This window comes from Halyomorpha halys, unplaced genomic scaffold (genome assembly GCF_000696795.3).
Source record: "Halyomorpha halys isolate HHAL.00 unplaced genomic scaffold, Hhal_1.1 Scaffold881.1, whole genome shotgun sequence".
Lineage (NCBI taxonomy): Eukaryota > Metazoa > Arthropoda > Insecta > Hemiptera > Pentatomidae > Halyomorpha > Halyomorpha halys.
The window spans coordinates 341,880-368,207 of NW_027105124.1; the positions used below are offsets into that span (position 1 = coordinate 341,880).

The 26,328-nt window shown below is 30.5% G+C and overlaps 1 protein-coding gene across 1 annotated transcript in view; it reads right to left on the reverse strand.

Moving 5' to 3' along the window:
* LOC106686817 (alpha-tocopherol transfer protein) overlaps positions 1–26,328 on the reverse strand; it is a 191,309-nt gene that overhangs the window by 158,963 nt on the left and 6,018 nt on the right. The window contains exon 2 of the mRNA XM_014430364.2: positions 3,237–3,325. Coding sequence (XP_014285850.1) covers positions 3,237–3,247 — 11 coding nt within the window. The 5' untranslated portion in view covers positions 3,248–3,325. The remainder of the gene's footprint in view (positions 1–3,236; positions 3,326–26,328) is intronic.

The window sequence follows — 26,328 nt, forward strand, 5'->3', positions numbered from 1 at the left end:
TTTCGTGTTTATCGTTAATATTCCCTGAGTCATGATTTCTAGAAAGTTCAATTCGCTAAAGATCCATTACTAAATGATTGGAGTCATTGAATGGTAATATTTTATAATTATCTTGTCTAATTAACGATTACTCAACAACGGAAGAACAAATCTTCTGTGACAGGAACTATCATCTTGTGTGTACACTTACTTGTATTTATTTATTGTTTTGAATATAATCTTAACTATTCATTAACTCCGACTACAGAAAGACGAAACAATCAGTCAGGAAACATGAAAGAATACGTATAGAGTATGGTGCGGTCAAAAAGGAAGAAGAAATAGTTTATACTGTTGTAGTGGCGATTCCTATAGCATGACAGATTCATAGCTCAAATATATTTTCTTCATTTATTTGGTTATTTATTGAAAGTAATAAACGGTATAAACATATTATGTATGTCAGTAAAACAGGTAATGGAGTCTTAATGACGCTTTTTGTTTAATTTTATTTACATAATTACTTTGGTATTAAGCAGATATGTTTTTCAGGATTACAATTTGAAAATGATCGATTAATTTAATTGGAGCTTTGAATTCAAGAATTTTATTATAAAAACAACACGAAAATACAATACCAAAAATCAACTCTTTTAAAAAAAAAAAAAAAAACACCTTTTCATTACAGTTTACGATTCATTCATTTTTCTGAGAGTACTTCCAATATAGCCCAGCCAATAGAAGATCAGAAAGGAATTACTTTAGATTTTGAAAAATTTAAGAATTTCAATTTTTGTGAATCCCAATTACTATCAAGCATACATAAGAAATGTTAAAAAGAAAATAAAAAACATAAAACTTTTCTGTTTGAAAATGATTTCAAGGAATTTGATAAAAACTCATCATACTCTTTTATATCTTTTAGATCACATCCTAAAATTAGATCTGGTGGAATTGTTTCACCATAATTCGTTTTCTTGGCTATTTGCTGTAATTTTATTATAATTTGATATAATTTTATCTCTCTTTTTTTTTTTTACCAGTGTATAATTTATTTCTTCATAACTTTTTGTAGTATATTTTATATTAGACACTATACTTTACTAGTTTAACGTTGTGAAATTACTTTATTACTTCATATCTAAAATATTTTATTAGCATAATTATTGCTTATATATTAAAACAGACTCTAGACTCAATTATTTCATATCCACTTTAAACTTTTTTTTTCTTACCTCATTTAATCTATTGTTTTATTCCTTTCTTTAATATTCTTTTCATGATTTTAATAATCTTCTACATTATTTTCATTTTCTAAAAACGATTTTGTTTATTCATTTTCTTTTTTTTATAATTTACTTTTACCTTTAATAGTAAATTATTATTATTTCCCAATTATTCATCATTATTTTTTAAATAGAATTTTAAGTAATTAATTAATTTTTTATTACATACAGTTGTGTTTCCCGGACAATTTGTTGTTTTCGACTGACCAATGACTATTGGTACATACTTGCCCACCACTTAAACGCCTTGTCATCCTGGTTAAATTCTATTATTATTTTCTTTACAATCAATATTTTAAATTTCGCATCATTTTTTCAAGCTTAATATTTATACCAGCGTAATATATTTAAGAGATTTTTTTAAATTCTTCACGTGAAAACAGTTTCTTTTTTTTTTCAATATCAATACTAAATTAAAAAAAAATTGTATTTGCCAGTATGTATGTATATATTTGTATTGTATATGTATATTTGTATTTGTTAAATGAATAAAAAGGGTATGAGAAAAAAATTAATTTAAACAGCAGCAAGTTCCTTACATTATTTACTTTTTTTTCAAAATTTTTCAGGTAAAATTACGAACTCAATGTTTTTCCTTAAACAATTGGAGTTCATGACTCCAAACTATTCCACACCAGCTTCTGAAGTTTCATTGATACTACTATTATAGTATGAAAGAATGAACGGTCCTTAAAAATGGTAAAAAAATTAACGAAAGAGCGATTTCTTTTATAATCAGTTATTTGAACCTTAACTATACAAATTAAAACTTAATACTCATAGATACCTTTTAGCAGATTACCTTCATCTAATTAATGTAGCCGATAATTTAGTCTAAGCAATACCTATAGAATAAAAGTGTAATATAAGATAAAGTATAGTATCTTCTATAAAAAAGGGTACATAAACCATACCCAAAAATAATTGCAGAATAACCAGTGTCCTTTAAAATTGGTATTCAAAATAAAACTGAGAGCTGCATTTAATTTTTTTTTTTTTAACAAAGATCAGAGACTCACCTATACCATTTGGTGAGGTTCTGTCCCATGCTTACTAACCAAGTACCACGCGTTGACTGTAAGTGGTTACAGCTATTGTCTGAAGAGGGAACGTGTTGGGAGAGGGTGGACACATAAGAATGGTACTTGACCCACATCATAAGTTACAGTAAGTAGTTGGGGTATTATTTATTCTTTATTACGAAAGTATCAAAATTATTTATATTTACGAATATAAATTTAAATGTATGAATACATAAAATAAATATGTCATTAATTTATCATCCATTGTCTTATAAGAATGTGATCATAAAAACCACTCTAGAGATTCCATAGCCTTATTTTTTATTAAATGATAAACCATATTTTTCTATTGGATTTCATCATTTTTGTGGCTGTTATTACTAAATGAACTTTTTGTTTTTTTTAAATTAATATATAAATTTTATTTACAAACATTTATTTATTACAAGTTATGCAAAGATAAGGGGCATCCAGACTTTTAAAGAATCTTGATATTGACAACATGGCCAAGTGAATAATATCTTTAGCAGTGGTTGTATATTCATACTTCACAAACGTATGAAATTTAGTATTGAAATAGAATGGTATAATCAAAAGTGATAGAAAAGATAAAAAAAATAAAATAGATAAAGCAATGAAAACACAGATAGTAATAACTAGTATATTTCAAAATTACTAACCCAATAAAATACAAAATAACTAATACTAATCATCTCAATTTTTTTTGTAGTAAAAACTGTTAGCATACCTTTTGCAGGAAGAGGTTTTAAACAACAATAAAATTTACTGTTCTTACACTTTTTTCTTCTACTGCTCTCATATTTCATTTGAAAAATATGTTTACACTCATTAAAATATTTTTTACGCAGCCTGTTCACATACCCAGATTATTTTACGAAACTTGGTTATTGGGACTTTATGGAAAAAAAAAAAAAAATCAAAAACTTACCTAACATCCATAATACTTTTTGACTAGCAACGTTGCTTTGCGTAAACTGATTTAGGTTGTGATGTGAAGTGATGTCAAAAAAACCATTACTGAAAAATAAATACAATTTCAATACATCATAGTTCATATTTATAATGTTTTACTTAATTATTATGTAATATTATTGAATACAGTAGTTTAACTTAGTATACGAGGCATAATATAAATTATAAAATTTTATAAACGAAATAGCTCTCATTTTCAAAGTTTACAGAATCGTTTTTATTATTATTTTCTTCTCATAAAAAAGATTTGAAACAACAATTAGCTATAAAATTTACTTAAGAAATTAAGAATACTGATAAAAGACCTGAAACAGAGCCTAGCTTACATCAGCTCTGCTATAAACTTTATTGAGATGAGATATCCTAGATATATTATGATATGAGATATCTAGCGTACTTAAAACTATCAGTTAAGAACATTTCAATTCTCACAACTCACAACATTACACAATATATAGTATGTACCAGGCCCAATTGACGAAAAATATAAGAGGAGACTCAAGTACCTACCTTTCATGATGATGCCGCCTCAAATAAATAAATCTCTCAAAAATGATGAAGTATTAACATGATTTTGTTCTCAGCCTTTGTTCGATGTTCTGTACCTTTTACGCACAACTCGTTAAAAGTCATAGTGCTTACGGTTATTCATGATTTACGGTTACGGATATACAGCACGTCGTCTCCGACCTTTTCGGAAGGGACTTCAGGACTCCTACCCATCGGAGTTCATCAATTCGTAAAAAAAATTGTAAATAACAATTTGATTTTTTTTTAAAGAAGGATTTTTTTTAATTTGGTTCCATATTTTTAATTTAATTTATGGTTTTGTTTGTATTTACTTTACAAATAAATGTTTCGATCCAAGCCAGCGTTTCTTTTGTTTGTTTTAAGTAAACATTCCTACAAAGAGACAGAGTCGATTTGAGGTGGCTTAACACCAGTTTTGACCCCAAATACCAGGTCACATAAAATCTTTTAACGTACTACTGATAAAGTTCTGACCATACGTATAATGAAAAACGTTTAACTGTGTGTGTTTATATTTTGTGTGTATAATTTCCACACTGGTTTTCAACCAGGTGAATGATGAAGGAACTAGCCGTAAAGACAAGAACATTTGCTCTGGGGGATGAAAGTGAGATAGTATTAACGTCAGTTCATTTATCTTAATGGTCAAAAATATAAATATTTTCAGTAGAAACAACATAACTGGTCGCTACAGAAAACATGAAACTGGTAACTGCAAAACACGAGTACTTTGCGAAATTGATAGCCTCTAAGGCTTGATTTTCTGTTTAAATTTAAATAAAAACAAGTAATCAAACAACTAAACAATGAATTGCATATTCCATTTGGAATGGGAGAATGCTAAAATCTCGCCCATGGACTTCATTAGCACTGTTTTGAATAGCACGTGTTCATATTAGAAGGTCGGTCCTTAAAAAATATACTGCAGCCCGATGAATAAAATTCAGCTCATGCATTTGCAAATAATTTTAAAACTAGTTTCTATAAAAAATAAAACGAATACGCATTTCTGGTGGTTCTAAAACTCGTACTAATAAGCTAATTATTTTAATGAAGTAACGAATAGATTTTTGTTTCCACTAATAATTTCTAAACGGTGTACCCTTAGCTATGTTATGGTGTAAAAAATTAAACAGCAATAAATTTAGCATCATAAACAAAAAAAACAATTTTTTTTTCAAACATTTGTATTTTCAACAAATTAATAAATATAATTATGCGTTTAATGTATATAATAATGTAATATTTTAGGAAAGTAGTACTGTCGTAAACCATGTGTTCCAGTTGTATATGAACTTAAACAGACAAGTTTTTAAGGCCAAGTAACAACGTGAAGTAGTAGTTTACGACCATAATAAGCCATAACCATATCGCTATGGCACTCATTCGATGCAAAATTGAAAACAGTTTAATTTGTTATGGCAAATATTTCTGCTAGGATTCACCACTTAGGATTATATGTAAATAAATAAAACCTAATTTATTACTTTTTAAAGTAAAAGTAAAAGTTTTATAACGGACAGAAATGCGTTTCCGCGTTATGTGTGATTGAAACTAATTTTTAAAATTAATAGCTCCTTCCATTATAAACTCCCTAACCGCCCAAATCCACTAGTTTCTAAACTTGCTTCCTCTTCCATTCCTGGCAATCCTCTGAGGCGCATGAAAAGAATATGGCCTCGTGATCTTATATTGTAAAATGTTTTTAGAGTTCTACTACCAGGTAGTTTCTCTGCATGCTGTATCTCATTATGATCTTACTTCAAATTTGCTTGTTGTATTTTATATACAGTTGTAAATGTCAATAAATAAATAAAAATAAAAATGTCATTTGCAGACGGATGTTCTAAGAGAAGGATTTTATCCATCGGGCTCCTCTACTACGAGTATATTGGTACGACTGGTACAGGACGAGGCAGATAATTCTTCAGATGAGAATTTCAAGGGAGCGATTGGGATCGGTGTAGTTAACTTAAACGTGCAAAACGTTGCCCTTCTATGTAAACTAGTCAAGATTATTTCAAGTGATTTGAGTTAATCTATCGTAAAGGAAAAAAAAAATGAGAAACTATTAATAAAATCAAAATAACCGAAAATATATCTTTAGAAACTCTGTTAAAATACAAATAAATGTTTTAATAATTAACTATTCAGAATTAGTGCATTAGTTCTTACAACTTATATATGTCCTGAAAACATATTTAACAGCTTATATATGAAATTTATTTAAGGTAAACATAAATTCCTTAAAATTTAGAGGCAAGATTTTTTCACCAATCCCAATCAATTAACAAAATTCTCTACGTTTCGGCTAATACGCCGTCTACGGGAACAAAATATTTTTAGTTTCACATACCAGTATTTACTGATAGATTTAAATTTACTGGGTAGAGGAAGTTACAAAAGAATCTCAAAACCTTTGATAAAGTTTATTACCAGAGGAGTACTACTCTCCTTCAAAGTAAAAGTGAAACCAGAAAGGCCACGCCCACGAAAGAAAGGTTTATGTTGAGATTAATAGGAATGTCCACCACTATAATATAACCTGAAACAGGAGGCAGCCAGTGACTGGCTCGTGCTCTTCCCCTACTCTTCTGTCACGCCCCTGAAAGGCCCGCCTTTTTGGCTTCACGTTTTCTGCCAGTTCACTCCCTTCAAAAATATATAATCCAAAAGGTTATAAATATAAAATAATATATTTTACAACCTCCTCCAACTATTAAGTTTGAATCTATCACCATGTACTAGAATGCCCAACTAAAAAAAAATTTGTTCCTGAAGATATCATATTAGTTAAAACGTTGAACATTTATTTTCGGATGATTATTGGACTACTAAACTTGAACACAAACGAAGAATAATTTATATCGCTCACTTGGAAACGTTAATTGGTCCGAATTTTTGAAACTATACAACCATATAATTGGTATCTACCATATTTATTTTCTATACACCGACCAGGAATAATATTTTTTAATAGCTTTGAAAACTCGTGTTAAAGAGTTTTTTGTTTAAAAGAGGACGATAAAAATGAATCTGACTTCATTAATTTTTTTTATATAATTTATTTATGATATTTAAAACTGTATTGAAATATATACAGCCAGTTAATTTGCTGTTAGTTATAAAATGGCATGGATACAAACATGTGGAGAATTATACGATTTATATAATAACATTTCTAGAGGATTTTCAATTTGCAGCTGATAATTTAAAACGGAAAGGACCAGTTAAAACGATTTTTGAGGTTGGTAGCGTCTGTTGTAGTGGAAGAAACTAGGGAATGGAATAAGTATTGATGGGAAAGGACGTAAGATCTGGCGTGTGAAGTGTTCTCTGAGTGGTCTGATCTATAAGTAATGTTGCCGCGTATGTAGAAATGTGACCGTTGAGTAAAGTGAGTGTCAATCAACAAGGCAATACCTATTTGTTGGTTAAGGTTAATTCGTGCACTCTTCCTGTGAGCGACTTTAAAGTCTCTTGAAAATCCAACAGGAAGGATCATAGGATATTGGTTATATCAGTTAGAATGTAGTTGGAATGTGGATTAGGGGCGGAATAGTTTGTATGACTTGAAGCTCTGGGTGTTGGGAGAACCCGTCGGAGAGGTATGAGGTACTGGACGTATTCTCACAGGTAATTCCCACAGGAATGGGATGTTTGCTTGAACAGTAGAATAAGAAGGAGCTGGGTGTGGATGCTCCAGTGGCTATTTAATTTTAAGAATAGATGATGGGGAGGAATAACCGGACGAGGAGTTTGAGTTGGAGGATGAGAAGTCTGGGGATAGCAATGAGATGCCTAACGTTGAAACTTTTGGTCACGTGTAATTTCAAAATTTGGTTAAGTCTTTTGGATTCCATGCGATGATGGTTTGAGGTGGTTGAAACAGACGTTGTTGCTAGTCGAGTCTCATGTTTCTGCAATTTTGAAAAGTTACGAAGCTCTCAACTTCAGGAGGTACTTGGATGCGATTCTTTTCATCTAGGTTTATTAATGCCCTATTATAGGTCCTCCACCTGTGTAAGTTTTCATGGACATCGCATCCTCAGTAACACGCTGGGTTGTCTTTCACATAAAGTTCACATTTAGCCGGATTCGTCTCGTGATTTCTGGTAGGCATCAAATGCGTTACCGGGCTTGGTAGTGGCAGTGGCTCATTGTATGCCCCAAATAGAAATGTATGAACTATTATAGATTTCCGCTAGGGCTGCTCAAATCGTACAGTTGAATATACCAGTCTTGTGACTTGAAATATTTTACTATTATTTCGTGCAGGCTTCAAGTCTATAAGAATAATGGCCATAGGAATTTTTTAGTAGGCTGCAATACTTGATATATATTTCTCACGTTATGTCTTATTTTTTCTAGGCCACTTTTTTTACTGGTGGGGTTAGTTGAATGAAGAGCTCTTAAGACCACTCTTTATGCTTTTTCATCGTGAAGTTGGTAGCAATGAAAATTGTATTTATTTGAGGTGAAATAATTTATGAGAGTTTTATAGTGTTCTTTGGTGCTGGTTTACCCTGCAAAAACATCGGGAATTCGTCTATCCGATTAAATTTCCTATTTCCTTACCGAAGGATTCGAAGTAAGTATTTATTTTTTTTCAACTGGCTACTTAGCTTTGGTCGATTTATTCTTTTTCTTATTAGGTGAGTTTCCCGCGCACCCGGGAAGGCGTAGTGTTTCGGTGCCGCTTTTAAAGCGTTCGTCTTTTTAAATATTGGAGTAAAATTTACTTATTTCTGAAAATGCGGAATTTTCGCAGGATGTATTTCTGTCCAATTCCATTTTATCTTTCTCCATTTTGAATAACAAAAATATTTTTAAAAATACCTCACTCACTTATAGAAAAAAAAAATATATAAATAAATTTCAAAAACGTATTACAATCCTAAAAAAAAAAATACTTAGAATAAAAAAATCAAAAATTTTTAGCCTACATCTAATGACTCCATCAATCAACATGAAACTTGAGAATGGTCGTCTAAACTACATGAAATGGTACAAACAAGACCTAAGTAAAGAGATTAGAACCGGAGATGTAAAATAAAATGTTTGAGAATTTTATTATTTATTTAAGTTTTCCTAATAAAGGCATGCAATATAAAATTTATTGATATGGGTAGGAAAATTGGAAATTTAGCCTTACGACAGTTGCGATAATGTTAGATTTGGATACAAATATGGTATGTTATACTTTTTTTTTAATACCGGACATGGGGTTTTAATTCCCTTCAAAAATTCAAGTCTAGAAATTTCTGTTTGTTTCATATGAAAATTAAGGATTTCAAAAAACGCTAAAAACCAATCTGACTTGATTTTTCCAAAAAATTAATTGTCGGCCTGCTCCACAAGAAGCTTGTTTTGGTTGTAATTTTTAACCCGATAAAAGTCACTTTATACGATCAAAAATCATTTGTTCTAATTTTGCACAAAAAACAACTGGATTTGGTATATAATAATCATTAAATATAAGCAGAGAAAAGTTGGAATACTCATTTCCGTATAATTATTTCAAATAATATTTCTCGGTTCCTAGGGAGTATTGGTAAGAACCCCCTGAAAAGTTTTTGATATGTTTCGACCTAGTGCTACCAAAAAATGTTTCACTAGTGTTATAAACAATCACGAAAAAATGAGATGCCTCGTCACTCGGTCTTTAATTGGAGAAATAATTTTTCAAGATTTCTAATTTAGATTAATATATTTTTTTTTTGGCAAAATACAATTTTTTTTTCTTCAAATGTAGACCAACTAAACTCGGAATAAAACTTCAATCTTCAACATGGAAATCAGAAGTTTCAAAACGGATTTATTTATTTATAAGTTAATGTTTATAAGCTGAACAGTTTGTTTAATAAAATAGACATATTTGCGTCCTAGTGGAGATGAAAAATTATAGTTATGATCCCAATCACTGAAGTGACATAAAATTAGATAAAGATCTGATGCTCTGAAGAATATCACGAGACCAAAAATAATAGGATGGAACCAGTCTTGATACCCCATACATAGGGCGTATCTTAATAACTTTTACTAGTCTGGAGTAGAGCAGTTTTTAAAAGAATTTACTTATAGGCCAGTAAAATTGAATGTAACCTAGAAGTTATTGTAAAATTATTTTTTTCAAAGGATTCGAATGTAAGACTGTTTGCATAAGACGGTGGAAATTAGATTGTTACTCCCGAGAGATTTGTAGACACAATATGGCAAATTTTTCAAAATGGCTCCGTATATTTTTAGGTTTACAGTCAATTACTCATAAAATATTATTAGTAGATTAAGTATGTAAATAAGTAAAATTTACAAGATTAAATACCACAAATTTTGCCATACAATAAGCTTGTGCATGAAGATACGATTCGTCATAGATTTTAAAGTATATCTATTTTTACTCGAGTTCCAGGATGTAGTGCTGTAGATTTTATCTGGAGACCCATTCAAACTTACTGCATTTCCTATTTGTAATTGTTATTGAGTTACTTATTTCTAGAAGTAAAACGTTTATTCGTTAAAAGTTTCGACTTTTTTGTGTTTTTGATTTTGAACACTCTTCAAAATTACGTCTTTTGTATAATACATTATTTTTTCAGGTGCTAACTTGCACTTTATGGTTTTTTTATGAGCTGCTGTAAACAACGGGACCAATAAATGTCTTTGAAAAATAAGTATTGAACTATTTAAAGAGCACAATATTAAAATTTTATTTTATTAATTAAAAAAATAATATTTTCGCAAATTATTCATACAGTACTAAATTTTTTGAAAACTATTTATAAACGAAAAAAAAGAAGAAGCTTCAAATCCGTTTTTAAAGTAGATTAAATTGACTTATGTATGAGCTCTCTACGTTAAATTATTCAAACACAATTGTTTTCCCCATAATGAGAATAATATTTTGCCAAAAAACACGATAACAGCTTTTTACAGAAAAATAATCATCATCAACTACATTATGGTACATTTAACAAGTTTCAAATTCAACTCTAGTAGAATTAAAAATTTTTCCGAAACATACTTTTTCAAACCCCAAAATTTTTTTCTAAACAAGTTCATTCCTAATAACTAGCCATTTTATTTCTTTAATTTGTAATGTAATTAATTTAAAGTACTGTTATTTCTATAGGGCAGCTCATAAATATTTTTATACGACTTTAGTATTTTGCAGTATACATTAAAAATGAGTCATATTTTGATAAATGTTCAATATCCCCGGAACTATTTGACGAATAGATGTCTATTGGGGCTCAATTTTCAGCGAGTTAAATAAATCAAAGTGTAGCTAATAATGAAAATCTCTGTAAGTGTAGCAGTTTCAATGATATTTGCTAAAATAAAATCATAAAATGTTACTTTCTTGTGTGGAAAAAAAGAGGGAAATATTGAACGTTAAGAAGATCAATTAGGGCTCAGTTAAAAGATTGTTAAATAAACCATAAAGTAATTTATAATGATTATTTTCCTAAAAATAGGTGTTTTAATAATATTTGTCAAATTAAATTCTCTAAATAATTGTTTATAAGATATGATTAAAATTAAGCTAGTTGTAACTCTTTAGAAATTATTGGCAATATACTTTATAAAAATATGATATACTAGGAATAAGGGATATACCTCCAGAGAAAGATAAATATTTGACTATCGTATTTTTATATCATTTTTACACAATAATCCATTTTAAAAAAATAATTTAAACTTACTTCTAGGTACAGCCTAATTTTAAACAATTTATACTGGACAATTATATTGAACTACATTACAGCTTAAACTAGGAATCGGATATGAAGTGAATAAAAATGTGACCAAAGAAAAATTTCTTTAATACAACCCAACTACAAATAGGTCTTAGACATACAAGTAGATTAATGCAATGCATTCATTTTGTCTGTCATTTAAGGTTCGTCTAAAATTCAGCCAACAAAGCACTTACTTTCAGTGATTTCAATGATATTTCTCTAAACCACCTGTAGTGCGTTAGGTATTTACAAAAAATCAGAAAACATTCCATTAACCGCCGTATATTAGTGTACAATTTATAGAATTCAAAAGTAATATTTAATTTTTTTTTTTTCCGAACCCTCTAAAACAGAAATAAAAGTGAATAACAGAAATAAAAGTGAAAAACAGAAATAAAAGTGAAGGAAACAGAAATAAAAGTGAATTAAATTTATAGCAACCCACTACGGTATTATAAAAGTCGCACTCTATGACTACTAATAGGAACTTCTTGAAGAAATCGTTTCCTTCATTGTACAACAGAGCGCTCTGCTCGTTATTGTTGGATACCTGATCCTGCTCTAGAAAAAATTAAAATGAAGAACAATTTGTACAATATGTTGTACTGTCCTCGGTTTTTAAGGATTTTTTTTCCGATCTCTCAAAAACAGAAAATAAAACATGAAATATTAAATTACATTACGTAACTGTGACATAAATCAAATTAAATACAACCATTTTCTACCGTTGGTACTTGAAGGTACACAGTGAAATACTTATCTGAGGTTTTGATGTGATAACTCTCAGAGAACCTCCTAATATTTAAGCCGAGTACTCACAGAATGGACTCATAGTTTCAACACGGGAAGGTCCCACACCTCTGGATTTTAAAAATAGTACCATTTAGAATGGATATTTCACATGTAATAAATAAACATTACAGGTAAACTTAAAATATCAAAGGTAGTAAAAGGTAATACCCAACACGATTTATTCCTTTTTTTCACAGTAAGGCATTCACTAATACGTGTTTCGTTTCTGTTTTAGAGGGATCGAAAAAAAAAAAAATGGACTCATAAAAAACTCAGATAAGTATTTCACTGTGTATCTTCAAGCACCAACGGTAGAAAAAGGTTGTATTTAATTTTATTTATGTCACAATTACGTGTTGCAATTTATTAATTCATGTTTTATTTTCTGTTCTAGAGGGTTCGGAAAAAAATTCATTAAAAACTGAAGACTTAAAAAATATCCCAGTAATATGTGTAAATTTATTAATCTTGTCTTTTTAGAAGAACACGAAAAAAAAATTTCATCACATTGTTCTTATTTTGTACTTACTTGGTCGTACTGTACTCATATCATGACAAATTTAAAAATATTTAAATTTATATTTTATTGCGGTATATATAAAAAACATTCCGACTGGAATTATCAAAATATGATATTTTGAATATCATTGCAATGAACTAAAAATTGGATGAAAAGTAATAATAACTGACTCCACTTAGCCAATAAACAACCAAGATATCATTTTTTTCTAGAATTTTCATGTTTGAACTTACACCCATGACACAGTGTTCCTCTCACTAGATACAGAAGAACCATAACTTTTATTGTAAAATGAAGAAACTTATTAATATAGCTTACACAACGTTATAAAAAAAAAAAATCAGTATGGATCCTTATCGCAAATATGGGTTCTATTTATGTAACCAAACAATAAAAACAATATTGTATTCGTATATGTTTAATTTTGACAAAATAAATTAATTGACATCAAACGTTCATTTCATTATACACTCTAAAATGCAGCAAAACCCAAACATAGCCAGATTTATTATTTGAGGTATATAAGGTAAAGAGATTCGTGCCGACCTAATCCTACTAAATCTCAATTTAAAAAAAAAATAATTAACTAAATCAATGTCGTTTATGTTTAATAAATTAATGTTTTGAGCTCAGTAAATGTACCCATGTCTAGAAAGATCTTGAATTTATTCAGATAACTGAAAATATTTATTAACAACCCCACATAACGGAATATATAAATTGTTAATATTAAATATAAATTTTACATATTGATAAATTAGACATACGTATATTAAGCTGCAGTTTATTCTTATACTTAGAAAATGTACCAATGAATAATAAACGTGTATTGATATATTTGCCACATGAATAAAATAAGTTTATTAGTTCAATTGGAATTTTCGTGAATATCAGGTTTTTTAAGTCAATCCTATTTTATTTGTAATATGAAATAACTAGTTTACTGTACTAATAAGAACAGGATTTAATTTTTTTTTTCTTACCTCCTTTATTGTAAATATATATATAACAATATTAATATATACCTAAGTGTACAAACACTTAACAGGTGCCCTTCCTTTGCTATATGGATCAGATATAAGAACAGGATCTGTCTGGTACCCTGGTATATTTAGCAGTGTTAGCAGAGAGTAATGCCCGGGAAAGAACGAAAGAGCTGGAATGATATGTATCCCATGACGAGGGTTCTAAGGGACATATCCAATAGTTGCTATCGTTGGAATTATATTTGGCCCGTGTTTAATTTGTGTGCTACCTCAAATACTGTTTATTGTTGGGCTTAGGGTCCAAACTGAAAGTTATTGAATCAGGCAAAATAATATTGAAATTTTATATTAAAACAAAAATAGCAGCAAAATCACTCTTTAAAGTTATATACGAAATCCTCTGACGTGTCGAAAAAGATGTTCCATTAAGTCTCAGAAACAATTAAAAATGGCATCTTAATTACAGCTAAACAACTGCCCTCAACCACGAAATTACTGTTTGCAATAAAACAAGTTATCCTCGGCAGCATAAACCCTACCTTGACATAGAAGAAATATCTTGCCCCACATATCTTAGTGCATATACTTGACCTTAAACCATTCTGCTAATCCTTAATTGCCTTGGCTCAGAGACCTCTTATATAAACTCTTTTAATAAATGGAAGTTATTAGTTGATATTTCTCTTTACAATTGTAATTAATATATTTAAAAAATACATGTTAAAATTACAAATATAGATGATTGTATGAATCGAAGATCTTATTTTGTGTCTGTCTATTTGAACATCTTCCATTTTGAGACATAAATTAAGTTTATTATTTTCAATAATGAAAACTCGAACACCTCTCTTCCGATTTTTTCCACTTGAAAAGATGTAGAATATAAAAAACAATGAAAAAAATACCACCCGTGGATTTTATATGAACCCCCTTTATTTTATTTGATGATCCTCGGAACATGTTATTGCTGTTCGTAATTCGCTTCGAAATCCTTGCCGGTATGAGGTTTCATACGCCTAAATATTGATCATTACTGGAAAAAAAAGTAAAAAATATGTTTTGGAAATGATATGAAAAAATAAAATAAAAATATTATCTCATGAATAGGTGAATCAACTTGTAATTGTTTGTCTATTAATTTGTTATGTGGAATTTTCGGCTCAGATGCTTTTTTACTAAACCTTTAGCGCAGTAAATAAAAAACTCGTTTATCAATACATTGTTGCGCCATGCTGCTCCAGAGGTGTACATAAAACCCTGACAATTTTAAAGCCGTTTAACTTTTTTTATTTAGAATAAATATTCCAGAAAGATGGTAGCTATGAAGAATAGAAAACTATAATAGCTTATAACAAAAAATATACATTTTATGGCAAATAATATATATTAACTATTAAAATGAAATTAATTCCCAAAATATACACATAAACTTATAAATTCGGCCAGTATAGAATCTACTTGCTATGGTAACATATTTTTAAAAATATGCATTTTCAGGTTATCATTTAGCCAATTACAACATTACGATTACTTTCAAATTACTGTATTTTGAAACTGGGAAATGAAATTACATTTTTTATTAGTAATTCAAACTACTAGATAAACCACTCTAAATTGTATAATGGTCTGTAAATACAAGTTGAACTAAAGTAATCGTAATCAAAATTGATTCTAACTACGTTTTGCCCAACACTGATATGAATGCAGAAAATAAAGGAATTTCGTGTGAAAGGAATCCCCTAGCTATAAGGGATTCGCAACCGAAGTCATAGATCACACCCCAACGATGATCCTCGGAACTCTACACTGCGATCTGCTAATTTTTCAAATTTCTCTGTAGGGTTGGTATAATGGTTCCAATACAATTTTTTATCATTAGTTATTTACTTTTCTGATAAATAATTTTTTTTTTTATTTATTGCTATTTACAACTGTACATTATAATACATTTAGTAAATCTGATCTAAGTTAAATTGGAGAGTTACAGGCGTGTAGATAAATTACTCATTGTTAGCACTCTAATGACATTTTACATTAGCTAGCCTCGTGGCCATCTTCTTTTCAGGCGCCTTAGAGGATTGGCAGGAATGGAAGAGGATGCAAGATTAGAAACTAGGGGGTTTGAGTGGTTAGAGAGTTTATAATGGTAGGAGTGATATCTGGTTCGGGCTAGATCGGTTACATAGGGAACATTAAGGTCTTTATGTATGATTTTATTTGTGACAAAGTAAGGAGCATTGAGGATTTTACGAAAGATTTTGGATTGTAAGGATTGAATACGAGAGGAATTCGAAGGTTTAGTGGAGCCCCAAAGCTCAACTCCATATGTCCAGATTGGCCTTATTACAGTCATGTAGATCAGTCTTTTGTAATGTGTTGTTTAGACCATTTGTCTAGTAAGTGCTGTAATAGTCGAAATCGACGTGCAGTTTCCTGATGAAATAATTAATTTAAATAATAAATAGGTAATAACACATAGTGTAATAATTTGTTTGTTGTGAAGTATTCCATAATATTTATTCGTAAATGCTTACTGGCTTTGAACGTTGACCTTTAATAAGTTCGAAATATAATTAATATTTATTTTTTAACGAGGTTCTACTAATGGGTAATTCTCTCACAAACGATTATCATGTTATGTTTTCATAATTCACATTTACTTGTATTACATGTAAAGAGTTGTAAATTTCAATTTATACAGAATGATTTTAATGTAGATATTAAAACAACTCTATACATGTAATATAAGCAAATGTGAATTAAGAAAATAAAACATGATATGTATATGATTTTATTTTACAGATGTATGTTTTCGATAATGTTTATTATTCATTATATTATATTTTAAAAGTCATGGTCAGCTAACACTCATTGAAAACAAGTACAAACCCTTTAATAATAGGAAACAGTGGTCCCATGAATAGACACCATCCGTTCTCATGTAATCAACAATAATTATTGTGAAAATACCAGATAATAGTTCTTCGAAAATTGCAGTCTATTGTTTCAGAACCTTCATTACGACATAATCTGCAGTAAGGACTCAAGTATAGAACACCAAGTTATAACTGAACCATTTTATTACTGATTCACATTCTAATGCTGTTTTCAATTTACATATTTCAGTTCGAGACCTTCCGCCTTGTCAGTCGGCCAATGAAATAACCTTGGAAGAACATGTTTAATTTAGACTTTCGTAATTTATTTAGTACTTTTTAGTACCTCGAAAATTTAAATTAAAAGAAGATAAAGTCAAAATGCTCTATCATAAATGAAAAATATCATGTTTTCCGCTGTAATTGAAGATAAATTTTTAAAATAACATAGGTTTCCAACTTTTCTTCTCAGTATGAATATTGTTTGAATATCTCAACAAGCTATGTCCAAATTTTAAATTAAGAAAAATGAGTTTGAAAATCTGAAACGATGAGTCATGTTGGCAATGTTAAATCCAAAACATCAATGCTAGAAACAAAAACGAAACCAAAGAAACATTGCTGAACTGCTAAATAGATGAAATACCACAAATGTTTCTAAGAAGGGGCCCGTAGATGTTCCTTTCAAACCGGTTTCAGGGTGAACTAGTGTGTTCTATTCGATACAGAAGCACTAGGACTAGGAGGATCTGGATCATTCAGTTGTTAAGAAAATGAAACATATGAAATAAAAAATGTGAAATATCATTAAAATTTCTATCAATTTACAGCAAATTTATACATGGCAATCGCATATTCAACACACCATTAGTATAGATTTTTCTTGGGGAAAAAAAAACAGGTAAACAATATGCTCTTGCAAGACATATTTTTTTTGTACCATGTATGGAATAGTAGTGACCAATAATCAATGTTGGGTTAGAGCCCGAATTGTTATGTGATTGCAAATTATTGCTTTCATACACAGCTGATCAAATATCTTAAAGAATTAGAGTCATGTGGTGGTAATAGCCAAATTTTATTTTGTAAATTCGATTATAAACTCATACGAGGATAGTCTGAAAAGTTTCCGACCACGACGTGAAGACGACAGCACTCGTAAATAAAAGCAAGTGAATTTCGTTGTTCATCTGTTGACAGTCACCCACCAAAGTTTCAGCCATTTTTGACGCGCATTGCTTATGTAACAGTCGTTTGGGTGAGTTGATGTGAGTGATTTTGTGAAAATGGACAAAATCGAGTATCGAGCTGTCATTAAATATTTGTTTTTGAAAGGTAATACGCTTACGCTAATCAAAGATGACTTCGATTATGTGTTTGGGGACTCTGTACCATCATTTTCCACTGTGAAATTTTGGGAAACAGAATTTAAACGTGGCCTTAAGAGCTTGGGAGACGATGAACGTTCGAGGCGTCCAAAAACTGAAACTACCGACAACAACATCGCCAAAGTTCACCAAACGGTTCTCGATGATCGCTGAATTAAAGTGAGAGCAGAGGTTATGAACATGTCAAAAGAACGTGTTTATTACATATTAAATCAACATTTAGATATGAGAAAGATATTAGCACGTTGGGTGCCGCTTTTGCTTAAGTTAGACCAAAAATATGTTCGACTGAACATTTCCAACGCTCTGTTGGCGCAGTTTAGGCGCAATGAATCCGAGTTTCGGCGCCGATTAATTACTGTAGATGAAACTTGGGTACACCATTATATGCCCAAAACAAAAATACAGTCCAAAAAGTAGACTGCAAAGTATAAACGTAAAAATGCAAAAACTGTTTTCTCGGCTGGAAAAGTGATAGCGACTGTTTTTTTGGATAGTCATGGAGTTATTTTAATCGACTGTCTTCAAAAAGTAAAAACCATTATAGGAGCATACTACACATCATTACTTGACAAGTTGAAGGCAGAACTTGCGGAAAAACGGCCACATTTGCAGAAAAAGAAAATCCTGTTTCACCAAGGCAGAGCACCGGCTCACACCTCAGCGGTTGCCATGGGGAGAATCCACGAATTACTGTTTGAACTGCTTGACCATCCGCCTTACTCACCAGATCTAGCCCTAAGCGACTTCCTTTTGTCCCCTCATCTAAAAATTGCGCTTGTAGGACAGAGATTTTCGTCAAATGAAGAAGCAATCACCTACGTGAACAATTATTTTCCAGAGAAAAACGCCTAGTACTTTTTGAACGGGTTACAGAAATCGGAGCATCGCTGGGAGAAGTGTGTAGAAAGACAAGGACACTGTTGAAAAATTAAAAAATCAGAAAAAACGTCTTGTATTTTTGTTAGGTCGGAAACTTTTCAGACCTCCCTCGTCTGAAAAAAAAAATTAAAACCAAAACGTAACATTAGAGATGGAATTTTAGATTTCCATCGTAAGTTCATTTAAATAAAAAATAAATAAAATAATGCTACCTTCAATAGTGGAATTCTTGCTTCTTTTTTTTAGAAGTAGTAAAAATTATTAAAACTTCATAAGTAAGTAAATGCATCGTTTTCTTCAAGGTTGAAAAAATTTAAAGCAGTTACAACGCTAACAAGTAATTATAATTTTATGAACATCTCAGTCTTTTGACGACAAAACAAAAAATTATTCTGAGAAAATAAATCAATAAACAAGACTGTTGTTAGATGTTTGACAAATCATAAAACTTATTTAAAGGGAATGTAACTCGCTAAACAAGCCAAATTGAAGAAACTTTAAAAAAGAAAATGTATATATAAAAAGTTTGTATAAAAAATTAGGGACTCTGGTCAAAAGATTTTACTGACAAGTCATTTTAACACATTTGTAAGAAAAAAATTGCAAAAAAAAAAAAATGTTCCTAGGCTTAATTTTTAAGCTTAGTTCTATTTTTTTGAAACTGGTCATAATTAAGCTTCCCACATTTTTTTATGCATAAAAATATATATTTTTTAGTGCCGTTGATTTTAGTACTTTGCGTGTTTTACTAATAATTTTAATACATTAAAACAAATGGCTTATAAATGCCAATGTCTAATTTTAATTTTTAGTTAATGGAAGTAACAGCGATGTACATTTTATTCAGTATCTGAAGCGTGTCCTTGGTTAAACATTGAGAAAGCAACCATACCTCCGGCTCTAGCGAAAGTTAGTTCAAGTACAAGACGAGATATAGTTACGCAGGATGAAACAGAGTAGGAAGGGAAAAACTAATCTCTAGCATTCTTCCCTTCCTAAGGGGCATTAAACATTTTAAAAAAATACATAAAATATTAGTAATTATGGTAAATTAAATATGCAATAAAAATAATTAGGCACGACATATTCCTTACTATTTTTTACTTGGGTAAGATAAAGTGAATGTTTTGTGATGTCGGTATTTGAATTGAATTTAAATATTACCCAATGGATGAAATGATGATTTTAAATGATTGAATGAATTATTAAATTGGAATTAAAATTATATTTAAAAAGTATGTTACTTAAAAATAAAAGGCATAAGTGAATAAAAAAAATTAGTCGAATAAAATATAGGAAATTTAAAATAAACAATTTTTTTTTTATATATTAATTAAATATCTATTGTATTGATTTTAAATCATACTAAACACTTATTGTTGAATAACATAATTTCCCATGTCTCCTTTACCAATCCTCTGCTTGGTCTTGTAGAGGCTTCTATTAAGATATACTTAAATAGCGATTAACAAAATAAATTTTACATGATGCCCAATGTGCCTGACTCAGGAGATGGCAATTAGTCTTGACTTGTACGTTTTACAAAATGGTGCTGGAATTTAAAATATAGCACAATTAATTTTAATTTGATTTCAACTGAGGTAAGGAGGCGAGCCTTAAACTGTGTTTTTCAGTTGTGGTAAAGTTCTTATAAATAGTTCACACGTGTAAAAAAGAGAAAGAAGTTACAATTTATTTTTACTTATTTATTTTTCGTAAGGTTTTCTGATTTCAATGACTATATCCCACAAATTAATCTTTCTGTATGTTTGACTGTAGTGGACAGCATAGTCCAAAACAAATAAGTCGAACGAAACTAAAATCAAATAGGGCTGCGATGTCATATAAACATTTTTTTTTTTTAAATCTCAAGAGGCTTAACATTTAATATTATAAATTTTGTCGAAAACGGATTCAAAAATTTTGATTATACTTCGAAAATCAGTTTACAATTCAATGATCTTTAATATCATGTCTTATACTCATCTGACCATTCAGTGCCAATTATCAAAATGGCTTCTTATTAAGTATCAGTTGTTTTATTTATTTAAGATAAGTAACCATAACTTATTTTTAGCAGTAACAAAAATGGATAAATAGAAAATATGAACAAATTTGATATTTAACTAAAGGATAAATATTTTTTCGGTTGAAAATAAATTTCTGGAAATCATAGTAGTATATTTTATATTATTATTTATTCAGAAACGAGATGGAATCATCTATCTCTTGGTGCTAAAATAACATACAGAAATGATAGACATAAAATGAAATATTTATTAGTTACACTTTTGATTATTTGGGAGCTGGGAGGCTACGGTTTATAAGCTTGAACTGTACAATATGAATTAATTTAAAGCGATAAAACTAATAATAAAATACATCTAAATACAAAATACTAAAACAAAATGAAAATTGATGAGTTAGATGTGTCACTTATAAAATGAATAATAATTATACGAATTTACATTTTGTATAATCGGATTTAGTGGTGGCGATATGAGGACACTTCTGTTTCTATGTAGTCATTTCCGGATGTTTTAACTGCTAAATATGGACGGTCATCCCCTTTCTAGGTTCTATGACGCTTTCTATTGTAACAATATTATGTTATCTAATGACGATCACACTGAATGGATCCTCATACCTCTGCAGCTCTTCTCCCATATTAGTTCCCACTTTGCGGTTTATTACAGTCCCAATTTTTAGTTAACACATCATGTCTCAGACAATTAAATCATATGCACCTATATATCCTACTTTTCTCCCTGCAAATCCTGTCCCCATCTTTGCCCCACAACATTTACAACACCCCATAACATTACCAGCTATTTCATCCTCTCCCGGCAAAGTACCTCGATGGTCCCGGTGCGACCGCCCATTCCATCATGTTATCGGGTGCCTGTCCCTTCTCTAGCTGGTACACACATAGGTAGTCACTTAAAGTATAGGGTGTTTTTTTAAGCCCGATAGAACTTGAAATTGTAAAAAATAACACAAAAAATTAAATTGTAATCAACATTTTTTTTTTTATTCGAAAGATCAATACGTGACATTAACATTTGAAAATGATTTCGGGCATATGGGCACCGCGGCTGTTCTTGACGAAGCGCATTCTGGACGTCCAATTTTGGGCCACTTTTTCGAGCACTGCTGGCCGTATGTCACGAATAACACGAACAATGCTGGCCTCCAAGGCGTCAATTGTTGCTGGTTTATCAGCATAAACCAGTGACTTCACGTAGCCCCACAGGAAATAATCGAGAGGTGTCAAATCGCACGACCATATGCGGCAATTTTGCTTATTAACAAACCCGTTAAGCCAAAAATGCGCCACATCGCTGAACACAATTTTACAGAATGCGCTTCGTCAAGAACAGCCGCGATGCCCAAATGCCCGAAATCATTTTCAAATGTTAATGTCACGTATTGATCTTTCGAGTAAAAAAAAAATTTTGATTACAATTTAATTTTTTGTGTTATTTTTTACAATTTCAAGTTCTATCGGGCTTAAAAAAAGACCCTATACTATGTAGTCGTTCTATCCCTTAGTGGCTCTTTGGATGTAGAGGGGCCACACCACTTTCAATACTATCATTTCTTCTCTAATGCTTGCGTTATAAAATCTCTCCCGCAGTCTGACGAAATTCGAGTTCGCCATAGAATTGGAACCATGTCCGAAGGGCTCGTAAAAAAGGTGGCCTACGTTAGTAGATTGCTCAGTTTTCACTATAGAGTTAAGAGTATCGAAAATTTGTATGTGAATTTGGTTTGTGTTAAATAAGTGCCTTATGGGATTGAAGGGAACTTTTTTCTCCTACCATCACCTTTACGTTTTTTGAATAAATAACCACATACTGTTTCACTAATCAAATTGATCAATGAATCACCTTAGGATTTTAGAAATATTCTTTTGAATTTACACAGTTAAAAACCTTTAATGGACCCGACGTATGTATAAGTTCGCTTTTTTAGAAAGCCATGACCCACTTAAAAATTGCGGTTTAAAAGTCAAGAATTTCTGAAGGCCGTCCATCTTATGATCCGAGCATATTTTATAACTAAGGATAAGTCGATGATATTAAACTTAAAATATTCCTTTGACAAATGCCAAGAAAGTACCTGATTTGAAAAATCTTTTTTTTTTTTTTTTGCGAAAGTAGTTCTACTGAAATTCAGAACTCTCCATAACGAAAGAAGAACGTCTTCCATTTCAAATTTCGGAATTAAACATAGAGGTCAACTCCTTATATTATTAATTTATTCTTACATTAAAACAGCTTCTTTTTCAGCCCTTTGTTTTATTATTCCAGGCATTGGACTACTTCAGATACACGCCATTGGAGGTTCATTTTATTCAAGAAAAAACCTAAACTTTTCCCACCTTTCGAGAAAATATTTTTATTTTAGGAACAGTTAAACATAAAAATTTTCTATCAAAACTCAAAATGAGGCTAGTTGTATTAGCCTTAAAATACGTTATAATTATTATCTTCGTGTGCTAACATAAGTAATATAATACGAAGTAAACGTTGGAAAAATTAAAAATGTATTTTTTTTTTATAAAATTATTGAAATTAAGAAATAATATAAGGATTGACCATTAACATGACAATTTAATTTTACCTCATTATAGATCAAAAGTTTGGCGATAAAATAATGAAGAACATCATAAAATAACTCAACTTCTGTAAAATTATAAGGTTATTTTAATTACATTATCTTATAAGTTTTTTGGTCATTGCGGTGTTAAGCTTATAATGGTATAGAAGTATACATTTGTTATAAACATATTTTTCTAATATTATTTAACTGTAATATTAACTGATCTTCCACAAAATGTAGTATAAGAACAAATATAATGAAGTAATAAATCTTAATATTATTTTTAAAAAATCTAAAAGTATATCGACGGTATTTCTACAAAACCTCTCATTCACCGGAAGTATTGGCATAGGGAGGAAACAATAAAAATAAACACAACTACGTTGATAAAATATAGTAAGCAACTAGGTCTCGAAATAAATATAAATAATACGAAATACGTGGTTAGTCGTAGAAAAGCGACCAATTTCGGTGATATAGATATAGGAGGAAATACATTTGAACTAGTAGAGAGGTTTAAATATTTAGGTTTAATAGTAACTAGAAAAAAAATCGATGAGGAAACAAAAAGCGAGGTTAAAGGCGGGAAATAATTTTTATTTTTCAATTTCAAAATTCTTTAGAGTTCTACTACTGGGTAGTTTCTCTACATGCAGTATCATATCATTATGATCTTGCTTCAAATTTGCTTGTTGTATTTTTTATACAGTTGTAAATATCAATAAATAAAAAAACAATTTCAAAATTGCTTTGCTCACGCCGTATATCTAGAAATTTAAGTTAGAATTTACAAAACAATGATCGCTCTGCGTACGCGAAAAGTGGCCAATTACACTGAGGAAAGATTAGCGCATTAAAACGTCTGAAAGTAAAATATTAAAAGTATGAGTTAACCGGAGAATTTAGAAGGTTACACAACGCCAAACTGAGGGAACTGCACACGATAAGTATAATTCAGATAATGAGATAATAATAAAAATAAGATAGACTTCTAAGATTGGAGGACTTAGCGAACGGATCCCTAAAATGTTAAGGAACACTGAAGAGACTGGTAAAACTCCTAGGGGTGAATCAAAGCGTAGGGGGGGAGGGGATTGCTTCAACACTGGTCAGCGTAACAATCTCTGCAATATCTTCAATCGGACTAGGAACTCTGGTTTGAAACCTGCCATCAATGCGATGACACGGCAGATTGCCAGCCTCATGCGGGATTGGAAAACAATGTTATGGCATGACCAGTTGCGAAGGACGCATGACGATCATCGTCAGTTTTGGAAACCTGTGTGGACCTTTGTCAACAAGAGGCAGAGTGTGCATCTCACATCGGGCGACGACCTATTGACGGCTGAGGAACAAGCGGATCTTCTCGCTGCCAGTAATGCCGCTAGGGATGCTGAGAGGACGACTAGTGCTCTCTCACCACCACCGAGCTCATCACCATCTCCTAATGAGAATACAATATTCTCTACCTTCAACCAGCTTTAGTCGACGCTGCGACGCACCAAGGGAAACAGGGCATCTGGAGAGGATGGTATTCCTTATGTGCTGCTTAGAATGCTGCCGAGGAGGGGTAAGGCATTTCTCCTTAACGTCTTCAACGAAAAAAAAAAAAATTGAATAGATGTGTGCGTCAGTATGTTGGCATCGGTATCGAACCTTTAGGTTCACTAAGCCATTATTATCATAGGAGGACTGTTTAAGGGAACAACGTTTATCTGCAATATATCTAGCTGAAAAATTTCTATTATTTTTTTTTTTTAAAACAATCTTTGTTCAAGGATTTTAGTGAAGAGAAATAATGTATGCGTACATTATTGGAAGCATCTTTTGATCTTTTTGATTTCATGTAAATTTAAATTGTACACAAACAACGATCTATTTTTTTTTCTTAACATACAAAAAAAATGTATTAGTGTATAATATTTTGAAATCTATGCAGAGCAAAATTAGGAAAAAATAATATAACAATTATAAAAAGTTTCTTCTTTCCTTTGGGTGCATGGGTAACAATACTGGTATAATATTTTGGGACCTACTTCATCAAAATAAGTTTCATTGAAATCTGCGATTCCACGTCGTAGCTTTTTCTTTCAAGTGCAATGTCTAAACAAGATACTTAAAAAGAAAAAATTGTGACTTTCCTTATGACACAAATCATTTTACTCTATTAGGTAAATGAATTTTAGGGTGACAGGGGTGATAATACAAGAAGCATGAAATGTTGGCGTATTTTACTGTGTTACATTCCTTTTTTGCAATTCATTAGTACAAATAATTATCATATTTCCCTTTATAGTAAATAGCGGAGATGATATAGGAATATATAATGTAGAAGATGGTACACAAGCAACACGGAAGAAGCAATATAAGAGTTGCATCTAAGCTTTCTACCATCTATTGTTATTGGCAAATGATTAAAATCAATTAAAAAATATGTAGTGTATACTTTATATTTATAGTTTACAAAAAAATTTTGTTTACAATTTAATTTTTTGTGTTATTTTTTACAATTTCAAGTTCTATCGGGCTTAAAAAAAGATAAAATATTAGTAATTATGGTAAATTAAATATGCAATAAAAATAATTAGGCACGACATATTCCTTACTATTTTTTACTTGGGTAAGATAAATTGAATGTTTTGTGATGTCGGTATTTGAATTGAATTTAAATATTACCCAATGGATGAAATGATGATTTTAAATGATTGAATGAATTATTAAATTGG